Source organism: Salminus brasiliensis, chromosome 5 (assembly GCF_030463535.1).
Source record: "Salminus brasiliensis chromosome 5, fSalBra1.hap2, whole genome shotgun sequence".
Classification (NCBI taxonomy): Eukaryota; Metazoa; Chordata; class Actinopteri; order Characiformes; family Bryconidae; genus Salminus; species Salminus brasiliensis.
In genome coordinates, this window is record NC_132882.1 from 38144768 (window position 1) to 38163436 (window position 18669).

General features: G+C 37.4%; 1 protein-coding gene across 2 annotated transcripts in view; it reads right to left on the reverse strand.

The window, feature by feature from the left end:
• Positions 1–18462, reverse strand: part of sntg1 (syntrophin, gamma 1) — a 26719-nt gene extending 8257 nt beyond the window's left edge. The window contains exons 1-14 of one of the 2 annotated variants that reach the window (XM_072680248.1): positions 17901–18462; positions 10323–10484; positions 8259–8309; positions 5877–6011; positions 5238–5294; positions 5073–5130; positions 4924–4967; positions 4565–4606; positions 4256–4358; positions 4047–4129; positions 3469–3599; positions 2958–3087; positions 891–929; positions 135–251 (exon numbers count right to left, since the gene is read on the reverse strand). In XM_072680248.1, coding sequence (XP_072536349.1) covers positions 135–251; positions 891–929; positions 2958–3087; positions 3469–3599; positions 4047–4129; positions 4256–4358; positions 4565–4606; positions 4924–4967; positions 5073–5130; positions 5238–5294; positions 5877–6011; positions 8259–8285 — 966 coding nt within the window. In that variant the 5' untranslated portion in view covers positions 8286–8309; positions 10323–10484; positions 17901–18462. Of the gene's footprint in view, positions 1–134; positions 252–890; positions 930–2957; positions 3088–3468; positions 3600–4046; positions 4130–4255; positions 4359–4564; positions 4607–4923; positions 4968–5072; positions 5131–5237; positions 5295–5858; positions 6012–8258; positions 8310–10322; positions 10485–17900 lie in introns of both variants that reach the window. The other variant, XM_072680247.1, reaches the window with a different exon arrangement.
• Positions 18463–18669: the final 207 nt, after the last annotated feature.

Below are 18669 nucleotides of genomic sequence, written 5' to 3' on the forward strand. Positions count from 1 at the left end.
CACACAGCAGAGGACCCTTAATGTGATCCTAGGTATGGGTGAAGTCAAAAGCGAAGGAAACAGACTTCTCTGCTACAAACTGTTCAAATAATGATAATAGTGAGAAACAAAGTAACACTAGTGTAAGTACTTACTGGAGGTGCTGAGAATTTGAAGAGAGAAGAACCCCTCAAGGCCAGGAATTTTGGTGTGTACATTCGGTCCTGAACCAAGTCTTGCTCTCTTTCATCCACCCAGCCCATATAAATGATCTGGAAAAAAAAGCAACATTGACACATCTGAGGTTAAACACGAATATTACTCTGGATCACTTGTGTTGTACACACCTCAGCCTCTGGAGGCAATGTTTCCTCAAAAGCCTTAAAACAACATCTGAAATATTTATAATAGTCTACTTTAACCATTTGACTAAAATACACTAAGACTTTCTTTTTAGTCGAGGACTAAGCTGAATCTTTGCCCAAAAACAGGCTGTAGTGTCAGATTATGGTTGTAGAGTTTCTGAAATGCTCTCTTACTCTGTGTTCTGATTAGGATTATGGTTATGATGATGGCAATGATGTCTGTAATGTCTTGTCAAAAATGATGCCATGAGAGTGCAAGATACAGCACCCTTCCTCAGTTTGGCTCTCTAAGCTGCACTTCTCACTGAAAACAAGAAGCTGAGCTGTCAGAACACATATCTAAAATGACCATTTTAATGTACAAAATGCAAAATCAAAGCATTTACTTTTACTTTTCTGATATAATGGCAGCAAAGAGGATTACCTAAGCTGGTTCTGAGAGAATCAGCTCATTTGAACTAAATTGTGCAAAAAAAGAATTTCTACAGAATTCTTCATACTGATTTAATAATCCATTTCACATTTAACAACTGGTAATGGCATTACCTGCTGATTTACAGGAAAGTTTCTATTGATCTTCTTCACCTGCAACAGAGCACATCAGCTTTTAAACATGCTGCAATCACAGAAGAATCTTAGTATATGAATTGCTAAGCTAATCAATTCCGTACAACACTTGAAAAGTGGTAAATGAATTAACATTCTTCTGTCACTTCTTAAAACCTCATGTGTTGACTCTGTCATTCTGAATAACCTCTGATGAACCCAGATTACTAAAAGTGGGGCAGCTGAGATCTGAATTATTGGTGGGAATTAAAAAGTCCGGCCAAGCCCTGCCATCTCCAGCATGGCCTCCACAATGATTCAGCAAGAAGGGTGCACTGGCTTTCGTAGAATGACCTTTTTCATGTCTCACCCCAATTATCCAGAAACCAGATAATGGCCTTTCTCGCAGATATACTCATGTCTTCTCATCAGAGCTGCAGAGGCAGCGGCTGCTACTGCCCAGAGGCTTTATTCATCATTAACTTTTTACCAGCTGCATCTCCCTCATTACGCCAGCCACTCACAACCTTCTCAGAAATGAGATATCTGGGTTTAAAATTGAAATGAATTTGTGTTTATCCTTCTGGTTTTGCAGAGGATATACCAAAAAAGCTGTGCATCAAAGCAGCTTGTGGAGAAGAGCTGAGTTGTTTTCCCAGGTCATCATCATGCTTGAAAAGATTCTTGGCCGAGAGCAATAGACACTCAAAATAGAGTGCTGTGAGATGGAAATTCAAATGCCACAATAAACAAAAACATTCTTGAGATTGCACTGATTTATAGTAGTAAGTTGTGTCTGAGTAAAGTGTACATCATAGGGCTGGGCGATATGGTAAAAGCCCTATATCACGATAATTAAATACTTTTTTTCGCAAAACATAATATTTATCATAATGTATGTAATCACAGACTAAAAGAATCCGTAGCGATAGATCCTTAAAAACTACTATTCAGATACTCTCCGGTAGTAAGTACAGTGAACTTTATTCAACATCTGCTGATCTTCATCTAATTGAACCAGTCTAATTACACTGTTTGTAATGAAACCTGCTGGTGATCAGTGTTTAATAAGCACTAACAGTATCCTCAATATGCTTAGAAAAGAATAATGTTATCGCAATAACAACGTTTATCACGGCATGATTATTGTCATATTGCTCAGCTCTAGTACATTAGTTATATACTTAATTGTATACTTGTCTATCTACTGTCCTGTTAAAAATAAAAAAGCAGACTTCAATATACTAAAATGCCCCACTGGGTGATTTATGTGTTTTTTCATAAAATATTAGACTTATAGATAATAGATAAGGCATGCACTAGTATTCATGTCATTCTAAATTAAATAGTGAATTTGACTTCTGTAATGAGTTAACTGCAGAAGTCCTTAATTAATTTAATTTAATTTGATTTAACTGAAATATATATGCTGCATCACATTCAAATATTCTGGTTTGTAAATAGCACTTTATCAAATAAGTGCACAAACAAAATGCAGGCATTTTTGTGTCTGTATAGATCATTTCCAGGTGCTTACTTGAATAACATTCTGATCACAGGCATCATATAACTGGACAAATGAGGAGGCCCACTTGAAGAGGGCACTGTAAGTGTGTAGTGACTAATCATTTTGTCAAATGTGCGCAGCCTTAAACTACTGTATGACACAACAGCAGTCAACATAACATCTCTACCATGAAACAGCAAAATGCTTCTAAACTGCACTCAGAATATGCAGGGAAGAGCCCCTTGAGTGCGTTCTAATTGACTTGCCAGTCCATGGAATTGTGAATGCATAATTCATGGATGTGAATAATAGATCATCCAAAAGCAGTAATTCAAAGAGTGGCGGTGACTGCTAAAAACTACAAAAGTCTGCCAGTACACATTAAGATCCGAAAATAAACATTTGCTTGATCTAAGTCAATATGACCAGAACAGAAGAAGAGGGTTAGCTTTTGGGTAACAAAGGTCTTGTTTATCAATGATCAATTACTAAAAACCTTACAACTGGAACTGATTTACAAGTTAATTCTCTGATTCTTTGTTCTTTGAAGTAATACTCACATTGTGCTTTGTGAGAGCAGATATGTTTGATGCTATTGCTTGGAGCCAGTCCATGCATTCTTCACTACTGGGGCACTGAATTACCCCACTGCAAACCCCATCCACTGCAATAACTTGAAAGGCATTTTGCCTGAGGAGATTAAAATACACACACTCTTGTGATTTGACAGCAAACTCAAATGAGAAAAAATAAAAACTCCTTAAAAGTTTAATTCTCTTTTACCGTTTCTATGAATTATATCAAATAAAATAATAAAATTTTTCTCTCTTGTTACAACTTAATTTCTTAACATCTAATTTAATTTTGCTTATCCCAAGACAATAGTTGCACTGAATCTGAAAGTAATGAAAATCTATTAAACTAAATTAAAGAAAATGCTAACAAGGTTAAAATGTGAAGAGGCAGCCTATATCAAAATAGAAAAAAATACAAGGGATTGTAAAGGGCACAAATTTACTTATATATTGCCTGCCATGTAGAGGTTTCTTAAAAGATTTCTGCAGGGCTCACCTGCAGATGTCAGAGCCAGGGACATACTGTGACAGTCGTGCATGGAGGAGGGGGATTAGTCGCAGGTCCACCCATCTCTTCTCCCAGCGTAGCCCTGGTGATGTAGGCCAAGACGAGCAAGACAGTGTGTCCTGAGCAGATGTAGCAAATGGTTGTTAGAGCCATTCTGGCAAACTGCATTTCTACAATGTTTTATAACTATATCTATCTTTACCATTTGTTCAGTTATCACAGATTTTTGTTTTCCTGTACTTAGTAGAAGCATCTTGAAATACTGACTTGCTTAATCACCTGCCCATCAGCGTCTAGTGTGTATGCTTTGAGTAAAGAGGTTTTTTAGCACAGTAATAATTCAGAATTAGATTTGTTAGAGCTATGTACACCTGTTCATAAATAAGAGGGATTCAAGCAGTACCATGTTATTTTCTTATTGTATTTTATTAATTAGTTTATTAATTGTGATTGTATATCCGCTCTTGATTGTACAGCTCTTTGACTATATAAAAGGGTACTTTCAGAATATATTTGCACAAGCAGCCCTTGGATTAAGTATATACTTTAAATGATTAATTACGTACTGTATTGTTAGGATGGTAGTTCAGATGCAAGCCACTGTCACACAGTGGAGATGAAGTCCCACTACTCTGATCACTTGGCACACCTGAGGGACCAACACAGATCATTCTTGTTGAAATTGTGAACCAAGCCAGCAACTTTATTGCAATGTAATAGCCACAATAAAGTTCTTTGATAACCTCATGTTTTTTAGAGGCAAAACAATACATACAAGTGCAGTCTTCACATAGCGGCAGTTTTAAAAAGGCAGGTGTCCTCTTCAGGAATGACACAGTCAGAGTTACTTCTTCCCCAGCATTTCGTAAAACCTGAACCTGAAGAAGAGAGTCAGGACTTATTCACACTTAAATGAGCAGTTTCTTGAAAATTATAACCTTTCCTTGCAAAAACATACAAGATGTTAGACAATTAAACAATTAGGTAAACACTACACTTTCTTATGAGGTACTGGAATTTCTCTGCCTCATATATAATGAAACCTTTTTAAAGCATTTTTTTAAAGAAATAAAGTAGAACATACCACTTCTTCGTGGCGATAACTCTTCACATTTATCCCATTTATCTAGAAACAAGATCATAGGACTTAAAGCAAGGTGGGTAAGAATAAATCAGCTCTACAGTTCCTAGTTCATCCAGACCAATGTAAAATCACACCTTGACCTTTCAAGTTCACATAACAGAAAATAAGTAGAAAACAGAAACAATGCTAAACACTTTAGCGACGCCTGGTCTTTAGGAAACAGAGTTGGCCTCACACCAGGAATCTTTTCAGCCACTACAGGAGTTTCATAGTGTCCTTCAGACTAAAACATTAGCACAGTATTAACAGAGAAAGTGACTGACAGCAGAGTATGTCTGGGAATGAGAGCTGAAACTCACCTGGAGAATACCATCTCCTATGAAGAGAAGGCCGGAGAGTTCAGCTGTAAAAACAAACAAACAAACAAAATAATGCCAGTTAGGTTGATATACAGGCATTACAAATATTGCAAATGGAAGTGATAAAAAGGGGAAATAAAATAACATACCTTTTTGTTCTTTTGATATTTTTGAGATCACAACAGGAATTTTGTGTTCCGCACCACCCTATGAAAGATGGATGTAGCAGAATCATCTTTGTGAGATTTATATTTTTTACCACATTATGGAACTGGATTGTGCTTTTAGAATAGCACAGCATGCATGCAAATTACCTTTATACTTAGGCCAAATCCTCCTATTGTCTGACGTCGTATAGTTACAGTTCTTTCCTGTAAAAAAGTAATGTTCACTGGGTTAATAATTACATACTGAATTTCACAACATATGATTTTGCTTACAAAGTAAAGTTTGTTTACTTCAGCAAAGTCACAGATGGCTTCTGTACATTAATTATAATAGGCCTTTCATGTCCTAAAAATTATAAAACATACCGTATTCAATTACACAGTCTCACACTCTGAATGAAATTATACATGTAAATAATATAATACATTTTCATGTTCACTTTTATTTGGTAAGATTCTACTCCTTGGACCTAACACAGATTTCAATGATATTGATACAATGGCCTTGCTTGAAAATGACAGAAAAGACAGGAAATATAGAAGTCATTATTACTGTTTTTTTTTTTATTATTATACAATTTCTTTTTTCTTGGTACATAAATTATTAGTGAAAAAAAAACTGATGGTAAAAGGTGCTATTATATACATAAGCTCAAGAAAGCAGGCTATTTCTCTCCAAATCCTACAGTGTTTAATTATACTCTACACACCAAGTATATTAATACGATTCACTAAAAACAAGACATTGTTCAGGACTATAGAACTCACGCTGGCAACAGAACCTACACTTGAGTAGAAAGGTTCCCCAGACACACAAATGACATCTTGCTCTTGAATGGTCAGAATGTCTTTGGCCAAGTGCAGTCGGATACTGAAGGGCTCTTCATTACCATCTTGTAGCAGATAAATCCCCGTCTTTATCTGGGATCAATCAAGAAACACACATACATCTGTAATCTTCTGCAACAAAGTAATTAGCCAAGATACGGAAAGTAATCAATTGTCAAATCCTGTCCTGAGGAAAAAAAACGGCACTGAAAAACACGCTCTCAAGTTCTGTCTACTCAGTATCTCCCAATTTAACTGATTTGATGGACTTTAAATCATTACATTACAGATTTCTTATGTGTGTAGCCCTAGGTAAGCATCATATTGCTTGTATAAACATTTTTGCATAACATGGATCTGGCAGCTATATATTGTGTCAAAATTTCATGATAATTGGACAAATAGAAACGTGAAACTAAATTTGTAAACAAAAAATAAATAAATAAACATTACACATTACATTGAAGTTAAGAACTCCTGGAAAAGTTAAGAACTTCAGTAAAGTTCCCCAATTTAGAGATGTAAGATTTTTGTGTGACAGTGACAATATAAAAAAAATACTTTTTGTCTGCAAGGTTGACTTCAGAAGAATAAAAAATGGAGAGTTACAGAAATCTCTGAGAAATGCTAAATTTCTAGGTAGGAGGAGTGAAGGAACAATGCTTTCACCAACATTCAAGGTTGAGGGGCACTTGATCATCCTATGTGAATAAAAGCAGGTCAAGTGTCAAATAGACAACGTCATTGGACCCCCAACTGAGGAACTACAACTGTTAAAAAGTGCACTGATCCACAAACATCATTAAATACAAATGTTTTTTTTTTGTACCAACAGCAAATATCAATGAAAATTAAATATGTTGTATTTACACAACATACATAGAACATTTTTAATAAATCTGAATAAAAGAGGTAACATTTTTTAATTAATGGGTGGGTTGTCTCTCACTATGTGAGCTTATGTAGTGTCTCATAAAAAACATACTACCTCAAATTCCGAAACAACTGAGCAACTCATTAATCGTGATTGATCATTAATCGTAACTGAGGTAAAAGGTTCAATTAATTGTTATACTGAATTCCAGCACTATACATAACCACAACTACAACAAAAAATCACTGTGATATTTGCTAAATCTGTGCAACCTTGGTTTGCCAAAATGCAATCAATAGACACTTACATTAAAAGGTCTTTAAGATGAAAACTGATTTCTAAGGACATCATTTTACAAAAAAAAATAAAAAATGACATTTGCCATGGCCAGGAGATCTTATGTAACCTAACTGGCCCCACTGCCACTGGGGATGTATTAGATGGTTATGCTTTCTCCTTTGTTTTAGTGTGGTAACCTCAAGTGATTAGGGGTTTCGAACAAGCTTGCTTAAACAATTGTGTGTTTGCACAGCAATTTCAAAAGATGCAATAACAGAAATATGTGTACAAGCAGATTATGTCTTCCCAGACTGCGAGTCAAAAGATCATTTGTCCAACAGCCTTAAGACTGTAAATTGAAGCGGACTACAAATAAATGATACAAGTAATATAATTAAGCAAACAATACATTACACATCAAAGAACAAACAACTGCTCCACTGTGTTCACACTAAATCTGACACGCTCAAGAGCTATGTTTCATGCTCCCCATTTCTGCGCTAGCCATTGAGTAAATTAGGTCTTTCTACATTGATATCGGTGCTAATTGAGATGCTAGTCCTCTCTTCTAAATTGCTGCAAAATCTAAATAACGAGAGCATCTATTCATGACAAGAATATAAATGAGATGTTCTCTGACGTCAGCATCCTTCAGATCACTGTACAACAGGACAAGTCATTCAGGGCCTGGGAGGTTAGCACTTTCTGTTTAAGACGGCAGCTGCACTATTTGATGTGGCATTGACTCACACTCAGGACCACAAAAAGGATTTTACATGATTTATTGTGGTTCATGCTGATTATGTAAGCTACTGAAAGCGTACACTAATTCAAGCTAAATATTGCCTAAAGCGTATGAGAATCTGAGATTACCCTGAAAAAGATTATGACCTAGAAAATGTTACATTAACTGGTGTTAGCAATATCTTTCACAAGATATCAAAGTGAAAGAGATTTATGTTGTCTTTGATAACAGTTACAGGACAATATTACTACAAAAGGTTTTAAATGTTATGTTTAAATGTTACAATGCCATATTTGTATATTTATATTTACCACTTTATGTTTTAGCTTGATTTGGCCTAAACCACACTAATTTAGATTGGTCTACTGCTAAGGCATAACATTGTTGAATCATTTTTTTACATATATTGCAATAAAACTAAATAAATGGGACAAAAACATACCTCTTCATTTGAAGTCTTGAAATCCATGTGCTAATGTCAGGGGGAAATGCCCTTAAGGGAAAAAAGCAGATTCCTAGGGTTGACATGGTGATTAGTGTAGTACTCTGCTCAGTGGGATGTGGAAAATATTTTTTTTAAATCATTTAATAGGGACATATTATAAAACGTGCACATACATTTGGGTATCTGCCCTGTCTACCAACCTTTAAACTGTGAAATAAGACAACCCAGTCAGACAAACCCAGGTCTAAAATCTTGTAATTTAATATTCTGTTCAGATATGACTCCCTTTCCTATGTCTCGGGGAAGATATTATAATTATATTTCCCTCTCAACAGAGTAGCTCCAACCACGGTTTGAAAATATGGTGTACTTGTTGTTTTTCTTGCAAGCACAAGATTATTAACGTTGCTTGAACGTTACTGTATTGGAGTTCAAAGCGCATCTGCTGTAATTCAAATTAATGTATCTGCTGCAGTTCTGTGTACTAAAATACTGTATAAAATTACAGCCTGTAATTACATTTAAATATCATATGATTTTACAGTAAGAAATTGCAAGTAATTATCTGCTCATAAGATGTGGAATTATGTCATTATAGTGTTAATGCAATATAACTGCATTACATAATTTTGCTGTAATGCAGGAACTTTAGATATTGCAGATGATCTAAGAGCTGAACACAGCGATGGCCAGAACGGGCTGTTCTCCAGCATCATAATGCAAGAGAGAGGCATAGAAGGTTTGAGTAAGGGTCAGCCTTATTCATGTATTCCTGGGTAAAAGTATTTTTCTTCATTTGATACCTATATTGTGGGGGTCCAATATTCTAAGACCACCCAGGAAATCTGGAATTTGTTTACCCTGGAAATAGATAGATTTTTTTCCAAGCTGTGACATAGAAGCAACATGAATGAAGCTTTATAAAATGTTCAGTTAATTGTGATATTCTTTAGTCTAATGTTTTTTCATTGTACTGTAAAATTGTGTTGTGTGTAGTCATGTGACATGGAAGCAACATAGAGGAGAACTAAAACATTGAGCCAACTGATCAACTTGAGCAGCTGATATAATCATTCATTAATCTTAATATTAATTTAAGGTCATTTCATCCAGCTCTATCTGAAACAATATAAAACTGTTGTGGAAACGATCAGTTTTACAGGTGTGAACCGCACAACGCTCGTTTTAAATCACCACTAAAAAGCGTGTTCAGTGGTGGTTTAAAACACTAACATACACACAGGCTAAATTCACCTTACTATTAAAACATTGTTTCACATCAGTAGTCTACAAACAACAACGGATATCAGTACCACACACACTCCCAAAATGACTTGACTACAGTGTTTTTGAATATACAGGTGCGTCAGACAGGATAATAAGATATTAAACATTATAAAACAATAATACAAATGATTAAGTATTGATTAGCAGCATATCTAATCTAAACTATGTGGCGGTAGTATTTATACAAACACAAAGATCTCACCAGAATCAACTGATACTCAGCATTAAGAGATCGGATCGGGGCAATATAGCATAACAGATCAGAACATCCCATTAATATATATGTATAAAACATATACACATGATCATATATATATGATCATGAAGGGCTATAATGCTTTCTTCTTTTTTATTATTAAGAGCTCTCATTCGTCTTACACCCCTGCTGTGTGTTTGCATTCTATTCACAGTTTCAGCCTAAGATTTTTCACTGTGAGAAAATGAGATGTGGACTGCATATTAACATCTGACTTCGGCATGCCATTATCTTATCAGCAATGTAGCTAAAATCCAGGCATGCCAGCACCTGTAAAAAATATTATTTTCATTTCATTTTCATACCTTGTCTTTCCTCAAAATGGATTTGGGAAATGGAGTTTTGGCATAAAGAATTACCATCATGTGACACAGCATCTTATTACATATTGTCATACAACAAATGTCACGCAGTTCTTAAATAATACTAGTGGCAAATCAGCATTATTTAAGTCTGACATGCTGAGTTCATTGTATTGCCTGCTACACAGCTATTCATCATAAGCTTTCTTTTTTTACCTCCACAGAAAGATCCACAGCACAGTGAGTGTGGAGTTCATGCCATGAGGCAGAAGTTGTCTGTGGGAACTTTAAGATGGCTGCTGCTCCTCAGGCTGGGCTGAAGGTAGACTTGGGTCTGTCTAGGTCCCTCAGCCTCTGCCACCAGAGTCCCTCCAGTTGCTGGGGATACCAGAAAAGTTTGGTTAGAACAACTCAAAGTCGATCATGTCACAATTAATAGTAATTAATTATGCATGCTGTTGTATTGCAAACACTACAGAGTTAAAACAATTAAATCTAAAATATAAAAAAGCATGCAAGGATGTGTTTATATGACAGATAGGGTGATGCAGAGTGGTCTGTAGAATGCAAATAATCCATGAATTTGCATTCTGCAATTTTTTCCAGGAACAATAAAGTTATATCTATGCAAGGGAAAAGATACATTTCAAAGACACAAGTGAGAGAAACAGGACCAGCATCAAAACCAAAAAAAAACTCAAGGCAAGGTGCTGTTTCTCTGAAGGTGATGGTGAACTCTGGCTATGGGGAAGTATAACTAAGTCCAGATGGAGGCACAGTCTGAGAAAAAGGTCCAGAAAAAGTGCATGGGCAGACAGGACCCCAGTGAGGGGGTCAGGAGAGGATGGAACCGCTGACAGGAGAGCGGGAGCAGAGCCCAGGCAGTGGAAACAAAAACAGCCAGGGGAACTGGCACTAGGTTAGCCTGGGCCACAGAAACTGGAAAGACTCAGAGCAGGGGCTGAATCTGAAGTTGCCTGTGCAGCTTGAAATGGAACGGCCCCTGGACTGGACTGACCCGTGGAGTAAACACTGGAAAGGGGTAGCTGGAACTGATACAACCTTTGGAGTGACTCAAGGAGAAAACACTAGTGAGGTATGGAGTATATGTAGTAGAGGTGCAGGTGTGAGTAATGTGAAAGGGAGGAGCCACTGCAGATTTGGGATAGGGACATGTGTGGATAGGTGACATAGAAAGGGAAGGCAAAACATCCTTATTCCATTAATTTCTTCTATCAATTTGTTAAGTTTTCACATTTCAGGCGAACACTTTTTAATTTTAGTTCTTTTTTTTTTTACCAGTCCCACAAGGACTCTAATTTCGCTATAGAATATTAAAAAGATGTGTAGTCTGTATTTCATTCATGAATCATAAACCTATCATCATCATGAATCAAAAAATGTATTAAAACCTGTGCTTAAGGCAGAGCAGGATGAAGGGCAAGTGGAAGGACAGATATGACAGGATATTTTATTTTTTATTCTTATTTTTATTTGTAACAGGACAGGAATTTTTTTTCATTTTAATTCTTGTGTAGTTGCACAGTATTTATCCAAGAAACACTGCATGTTAAAACACTTGCACTGTATTTTAAAACAGTACTAAGTAAAACAAGTATCTAATTTTGATTTATTTAACAACTTACAATACTACTAACACATTTTTAGAATTATGTAGTACTGCTGTCATCATTTGTGGTGTTCTGTGTTATGTTTGTAGTGTTCTATGCCAATAATTTTGTTGAGGAATACCTACTGACTTTCTTGGGACTCCACAGGTTTGCATATAGTGACTTGGTATTTGACTCAGGACTTGAGCCTCAAGAATTGATACTTGAAACTCAGCTGCCACTGTTGCCTCCAAACATACTTAAAGCAGTAACAGTCCAAGAAAGAAAATCTTAAGAAGTAACTTGAACAAGCATTAATATCTTGGATTTCACACGCATTACATCCATACAACCCACTTGAGTGTAACTTCAGTGTAAGTCAGTTTTTAAGTCAGATTGAACAAATTCTAATAACGCATCCATTTTGAAGGGCCTTTATGTAATGCTGAAATAAAACTCTTAGAACTGAAACCACATTGACAAAGTGCAAAGAAGTGGACCAGGTGATTTAAGTAAGTTATCTTTTACATTTCAAAAGTCATCAGCTTTGCTTTGTTCAGATGTTTCGTCAGAAGCTCAGCATGCATATTGTCAAATACAGAGACAGTATGATTCTTGTAATATGCTATTGCAAGCCAACCTCACCATTGTGGCTTTTCAAGTTCGGTGTATTCAAATAAAAGGCAGACAGACAGACAGACAGACACACACACACATAATGTATTCACCGCAACTTGTGCTATTGCAGAGGCTGTATCTGTCTTTTTATAACAGGTGAGTGACTACAGTCCTACAACCCACATACAGAGACCTACACTTCCTGTGTTTCTTTCTATCTCAGACATTGACTCAGACCAAAGAAATATCCTCACTGCTATTGATCTCACAATCCCAACTTCACCTGCATACAATTCTGGGAAGTATCAAGTCAGACTACTACTATTGTGTTATACTACTGCTTGTAGTTATTTTATAGATGTCTGCCATGATTCCAATAATGCTGTGAAACGCATGAAAATCATAAACAAGTCAGAAAAAACCCTGGTAAAAGTTTCTGTTACTGTGAATAGTTAAGGCACAAAGCTAAACATAATTCCAGTGCATTAGAATTTACTTTCACTTTTGTGTAGATTACTTACATCGAGTACATATTTTAAGTACATATTTACATACTTAAATAAAATAAAAACACTTGACATAAAACATTTACATCCATTCAACACTTCAAATACAACCTCAGATGAACAACAACACATGACAAATTACACCATTCCATTATTTATTCAACAAGAATTAGGTTATAATGAAAAAGCATGTTCATGACAGTATAACTAGACGACTGAACAAGAATGTCTTATTTGGAAAGATTGTCAGGATCAAGACTTGAAAAGAACATGGCAGCACAGCTTAGGTTTCTAAAGTTGAAAAATCTGAACAAATCAAAAGACTTCTGGAATAATGTTCTTTGGACAGACAAGACCAAAGCGGAGATGCATGGCCATACTGCACAGCGCCACATTTGGTGAAAACCAAACGCAGCTTATCAGCACCTCATACCAACTGTCAAGCACAGAGGTGGAGGGGTAATGATTTGTGTTCTAGAGTCAAATGTGAGGCCATTTAATCAACAGCTAAGGCTTGCCTGAAAATGGGTCATACAGTAGGACAATGATTCCAAGCACACCAGCAAATCTACAACAGAACATCTGAAAAAGAAAAAAAAAGTATTGCAAAAGGTATTGCAATGGCCCATCTCAAAGTCCAGACCTCAACTCAGTGCTTTTGGGGGAACTTAAGAGAACTGTGCATAAAGAAATGCTCACAAGCCTTACTTCAAGTTATTGCTGTTAAAGGTTGTTCTACAATCAGGTGTACTTAGTTTTTACCATGTTTTTTTTTGGAATCTGTTGTGTGTTGTTTTTTTTTTAAGGTTGTATTTATCTAATTTTAAGACCTGCTTTTTTATTATGTCCTGAAACATAAATGACATAACAAACATACAATTTAAAGACGGTGTATTTTCTTTTTCCCATGACTGTATGGACAGTCATGACTATGACTGAATATAAAGGACAGTCTACATATATTTAAACATACGCTACAAAAGTTGTAGTTCGAAATAATGGAGACACAACACAAAATATGCCATTTTAGCAGGTTCTGCCATATATGTGCAAAGGTTTACAAGTACTGTACTGTAGCCCATCTGTTGATGCACATATTGAAAACCCTATGGTGGTTCTATTCCACTGACTGATGGGGTTAAGGGTAACCCCATCAGTCAGTGGAATAGAACCACCATAGGAACACCACGATAACATTTAGGTGGAGGACAATTCTCCGTACACCAATGATACCAAAATGTTCATGTTATCATACATCAGGCACAGCAGTATTGCAGTTGTTTTTGAACACTGTTCACTTTGGTCATAGCATAATCATTTTAAAGAGCAATAACTTTTAAGTATTAAACATTTTCAGACACTTGCTCATCTTCATACAGTTTGTGTTTGTCATCCTTCATCCTTAACATTAGTCTGTGTCTGACCAAAGGACACTGCTGGCTGGATCATTTTAACTCAGCAGTAACAGGAGTGTAAAACCCCAGCTACATCACTGTACCTGATACACTTGTGCCAGCACCCAAATAATCCAAATAAAAAGGCTACAGTGGCCCTAGGCTGGTAATCTTCCAATAATGTACAGGGCACAGGGTTGGGATTAAATACACTATATGGACAAAAGTATTGGGACACTTGCTCATTCATAGTTTTTTCTGAACTCAAAGGTATTAAGAATGGTTTATCTTGCTTTTGTTGGAGTACACAGAACACAGTTCCAGTGCTGGGGGGCTTCATACCCCTATTTTACATCCTTACTTAGTGCAATGTACCAGTTGTGATTGGCATTGTGTGAACCCAGAGTTGAATTCAGAATTCCCTCTTGTGGACCAAATTCTTGTTTTTTTATATTAGACATATACATTGTAAATTGTTCTGCCCAAGTTCATGATGAGTGCGTGTAAACTTCCAACTATGACTGTAAGCTGTATTTTTTTTTTACTGGAGAAGGTCCTGCATATTATAAATTTTAAATATTACACTTAAATAAATTCATAATAAAGTTCTTGGATAGCATGTCCCAAACCATTCTGTCTCAATAGCTTATGATGCTACAGTGACAAGACCGTGACCTGTCACTGCACATTTGATTACGGTTCATGAGGTTATTCACCCCATTTCATGTCTTTTCACATCATTATCAAACAGTGACATCTCAATGCCAAAAGGAGCCAGGCGAATCAGGCCATTCTCTATGTTCTACTCCTTATTAGTACATACATGAGAAAATTCTGGTGGCCCACACTGCTGCTGTAAACTGGATCCAGGCTATTTAACAGCATCAGCAGAGGCGAGCAAGAGCAAATGAGTGACTGGCGCGTTTATGACTCGAGGCCTGACCTATTGCGCAGTGATGGACGGCTTTTGGAGCGGAAGGGTTTGAAAGTACCTGGGAGGTGCCAGAGCAAATCAAACGGAAGCATCTCACCCACTGAGTCTCATTATGCCAACCAAGGCGGGTAATTACTACTGATAGCCAGGAACAGGACACTGAACCAAGTGGCACTGCAACAAAAAAAATGAAGGAGAAACTCAGCTCGGATTTGGTTGCTGCTTACAGGCTAGTACCCTCGACGCCCAGTGTTAAATGAGGACACCCATTAAAAATGGAATAAATTGAGTTGTGTTGACAAGAGACTAACTGGCACATATTAGCAAGACATAATGAGAAGCAGTGAGGCGGGAAACGCCTGTCTTTGATGAGCATCGTTATGAATATTTATATAGACTCAAGTTTGTTTCTTGGATAAATGTGCGCTGAGCAAAGTCACACAACAAACATGGACAGTATGGCACCTGCCACACTGAATAAACCTGTCAACAAAAAACACATTACAAATAATTTACTGCTTTTGGAAGACAAAGCCAGCTAAATATATCAGGTGAACAGCAGATAAGTTACTGATGTTCATAAACCCACCAAAAACATTTTCAATCAAATACCTGCAGAGAGTACAGGTAACAAGTATCTAACCTCTAACCATACCATATCCATAACTGTAGTAAAAATAGTTTCACATTTCATGCCTACCGACACATTTTGCACACTGCATTATGTGTGTGTGTGTGTGTATATATATAATAATAATCTGATGCATTCTGTCCACAGCCTGTAAGTGTCACAGCTGGGATTCTGAATCATTACCATGTGCCATGCTTCTTCTCTGTAATGTGCTATTTTAACAGCCACAAAGTTTACACATTTCTATCAAAAAACATAACAATGATTTTGTCTTACTGTTCTTGTGGTAAACATCAAACATCATCAGCAATTAAAAAGTGTTTTAGATATCGACTGGCTCCAATAATTATATTGTGTAGTAGTAAGGGTGGGCAATACAGCAAAGACATATAACATATGCATCATGATATTTTATTAAGGTTTTCAAGTTGGAACTTGTTGAAAGAAACAGGCAGTTGATTAGTGTCCTTTTAGCGCTCAGAAAAGTGTCTTGTGATGTAATTTATCACATTAAATTATCTCCATACTGCCCTTTTGAGTCATTTCTTTGCACTAAATGCATTCAAAGCCTTTCCATCTGTTCTGTCACATTATATGGTGTGTGTGTGTGTGTGCATGTGTGTGTGTGTACAGTGCGCTGAAAAAAGCTATGCAGCTGATGCCGCTAGGCAACTGAGCAACACGGCATAATACTTGTTCTGTTCACTGTAGACCTGACCTGTGCCCAATGCTCACCTGACCTTAACGCTGGCTTTCAGCTGAGCTGTGCGGCACTGACATTTGCCATTCCACCATCTGGGAGGTGAATAATTGAGTGAACCCATTAGGAGAGGGAAAGAGGAATTTACCGTGTGAAATTCTATATGGCGCATCACTGGCAAAAGACTCTTGCTAAATTAAACATTTAACTATTTAAGGCAGTGTTTGAAAAGATATGTGAAGGGACTGTGGGGATATACTTCATGTTTTTTTTTTTATTCAAGCCCAAAGAAGGGGTGACCACATGAATCTTAAAAAACCTGCCTTGCAGCTTATGTGGCATCTCTAGCCTCAGAGAACATGTACAAACAGTGGGATGTTGCTTTAAGGTGAATCACCAGTATCCAGGACACACAAGGCTGCATATCTTTTCAGAGAAAGCAGGCTGGGTTCAACTTTGCACTCCCAGTTCATCGATCGGATCACATAAATGTCACATAAAAGAGCCGATCAAAATCTCTTTCTCTAGACATACCTCTGTCTCACCCGTTCATTGCTGAGTGGTAGGCATGCAGAGACAGGCTGGGTCATTGGCATGACTGTCAATGGACTTCACATGACGAAACACAGACCCAGAGGCGTAGTGCAACCTGGCTAGCCATTCAAACACACACAGTGCTCAGTGTACACAGTGATCTTGGCCTATTCATGTGGACAGATTCTTTTTAATGAATGCCTATCTACGTTTATAGCAGCTTTTATGAACTGTATACAAGCCTAATAGACAGATTATTAATCATGCTAGTGCTACATGAAAAAAATCTGACTCATTTATCATCAGATTTTCCTTACTTCTGTGAATCAATAGAAAGGGACTGCTAATCAGAGGTCTCACACTTAAAAACCTACCTGTGGTGCTATGGGCAAATATTAGAGGGCAGACAAGCGTTTTGTTTTTTTTTATTTGTGGCTTTTATTTTAAGTCCAAATTGTGTCTTAAGCATCCCGACTATACTATACGATGGGGAAGCTGTTGGGAAGCGTTGGTATAATTTCACCTGATGTTAAATGGTGAGCTAAGCTAAGCTAATCTGACACAGCAGTCCGTGTTGCTATTATGGTCAGCGTGGCTAAGCTTCCGTTTCTTAGTTCTTTTAAAGACGGAATTTCAACGCTGGTCTTTTTGTGAGATACGACTATAATTAGAGGTCCTGTTTTAACTGACTGTACGCCTAATGCTGTTTGACGATGTGGTGAGGCGAAACCACTAACATGCGCAAGCCCAGGCAGTTATCGACAGGCTGCTCTCTCGCAGCTGTATATTTCCAGCTGAATTGCATTGCGTTAGTCTGCAATCTCAACCTGTGGTGTATTGTAGAGAGACTATAGTGTCAATGCTTACCTCGTCCTTTAACAGGTGGTGATTTGCTGTTGGTTTCAGTATACTGCTTTATTTATTCCCTTTTGGATGGCTGATTTGACCGTTTCAGCCCATGACACAGGCTTAACTCCCACATCTGAACGGACACTATGGCACAGCCCGCTTAAGCCCACTCCAACGGTGACTGGCAATTGACGGTAAACAAAAATGTCAGAATTTCCCCCATTAGCACATTATAAGCGTGTTCTCGGGTTACATCTTGTGACAGAAACGGCACCGTCGTCTATCCTCCTCGCCAACATCCTCCGTGCGGCTTTACATCTCCTCGCTCACTGCCCGCTGTCTGCGCTGCAAATTTACAATCGGCTTTTTCTTTTTTTTCTCAGTATATCCACCCAATTATCCTCTTCCACTTAATTTCAAGTGTTTTGCACGAACTGTCAACGTTTTGGACACAGAAGCCGCATTCTGTAACGCCGGTTTGTGAAGCGGGATCGGCTCAGCTCTCCTCAATGCGGTAGCTGGCATATTTAAGGTGGTTGAAATCGCCACGAGCAGCTCCGTGCGCGCGTCCCTTTTTTCACGCCCGTTTTCCGGAAAGCCCCGCCCCCGGCGCTAGGATTGGCTAGCAGTTCGTGGTCACAAACAGTCCGCTAATGGATGAACTGGTAGATAATCCTGGGGCAGGGGCGGGCTGGTCCTGACCAATCTAACATTTTTGGATTAATAGGAGAGTGTAAAAAGGCCACGAGAACGTTCCCCTTAAAACGTTTCCCCAATGTTTTCTCTC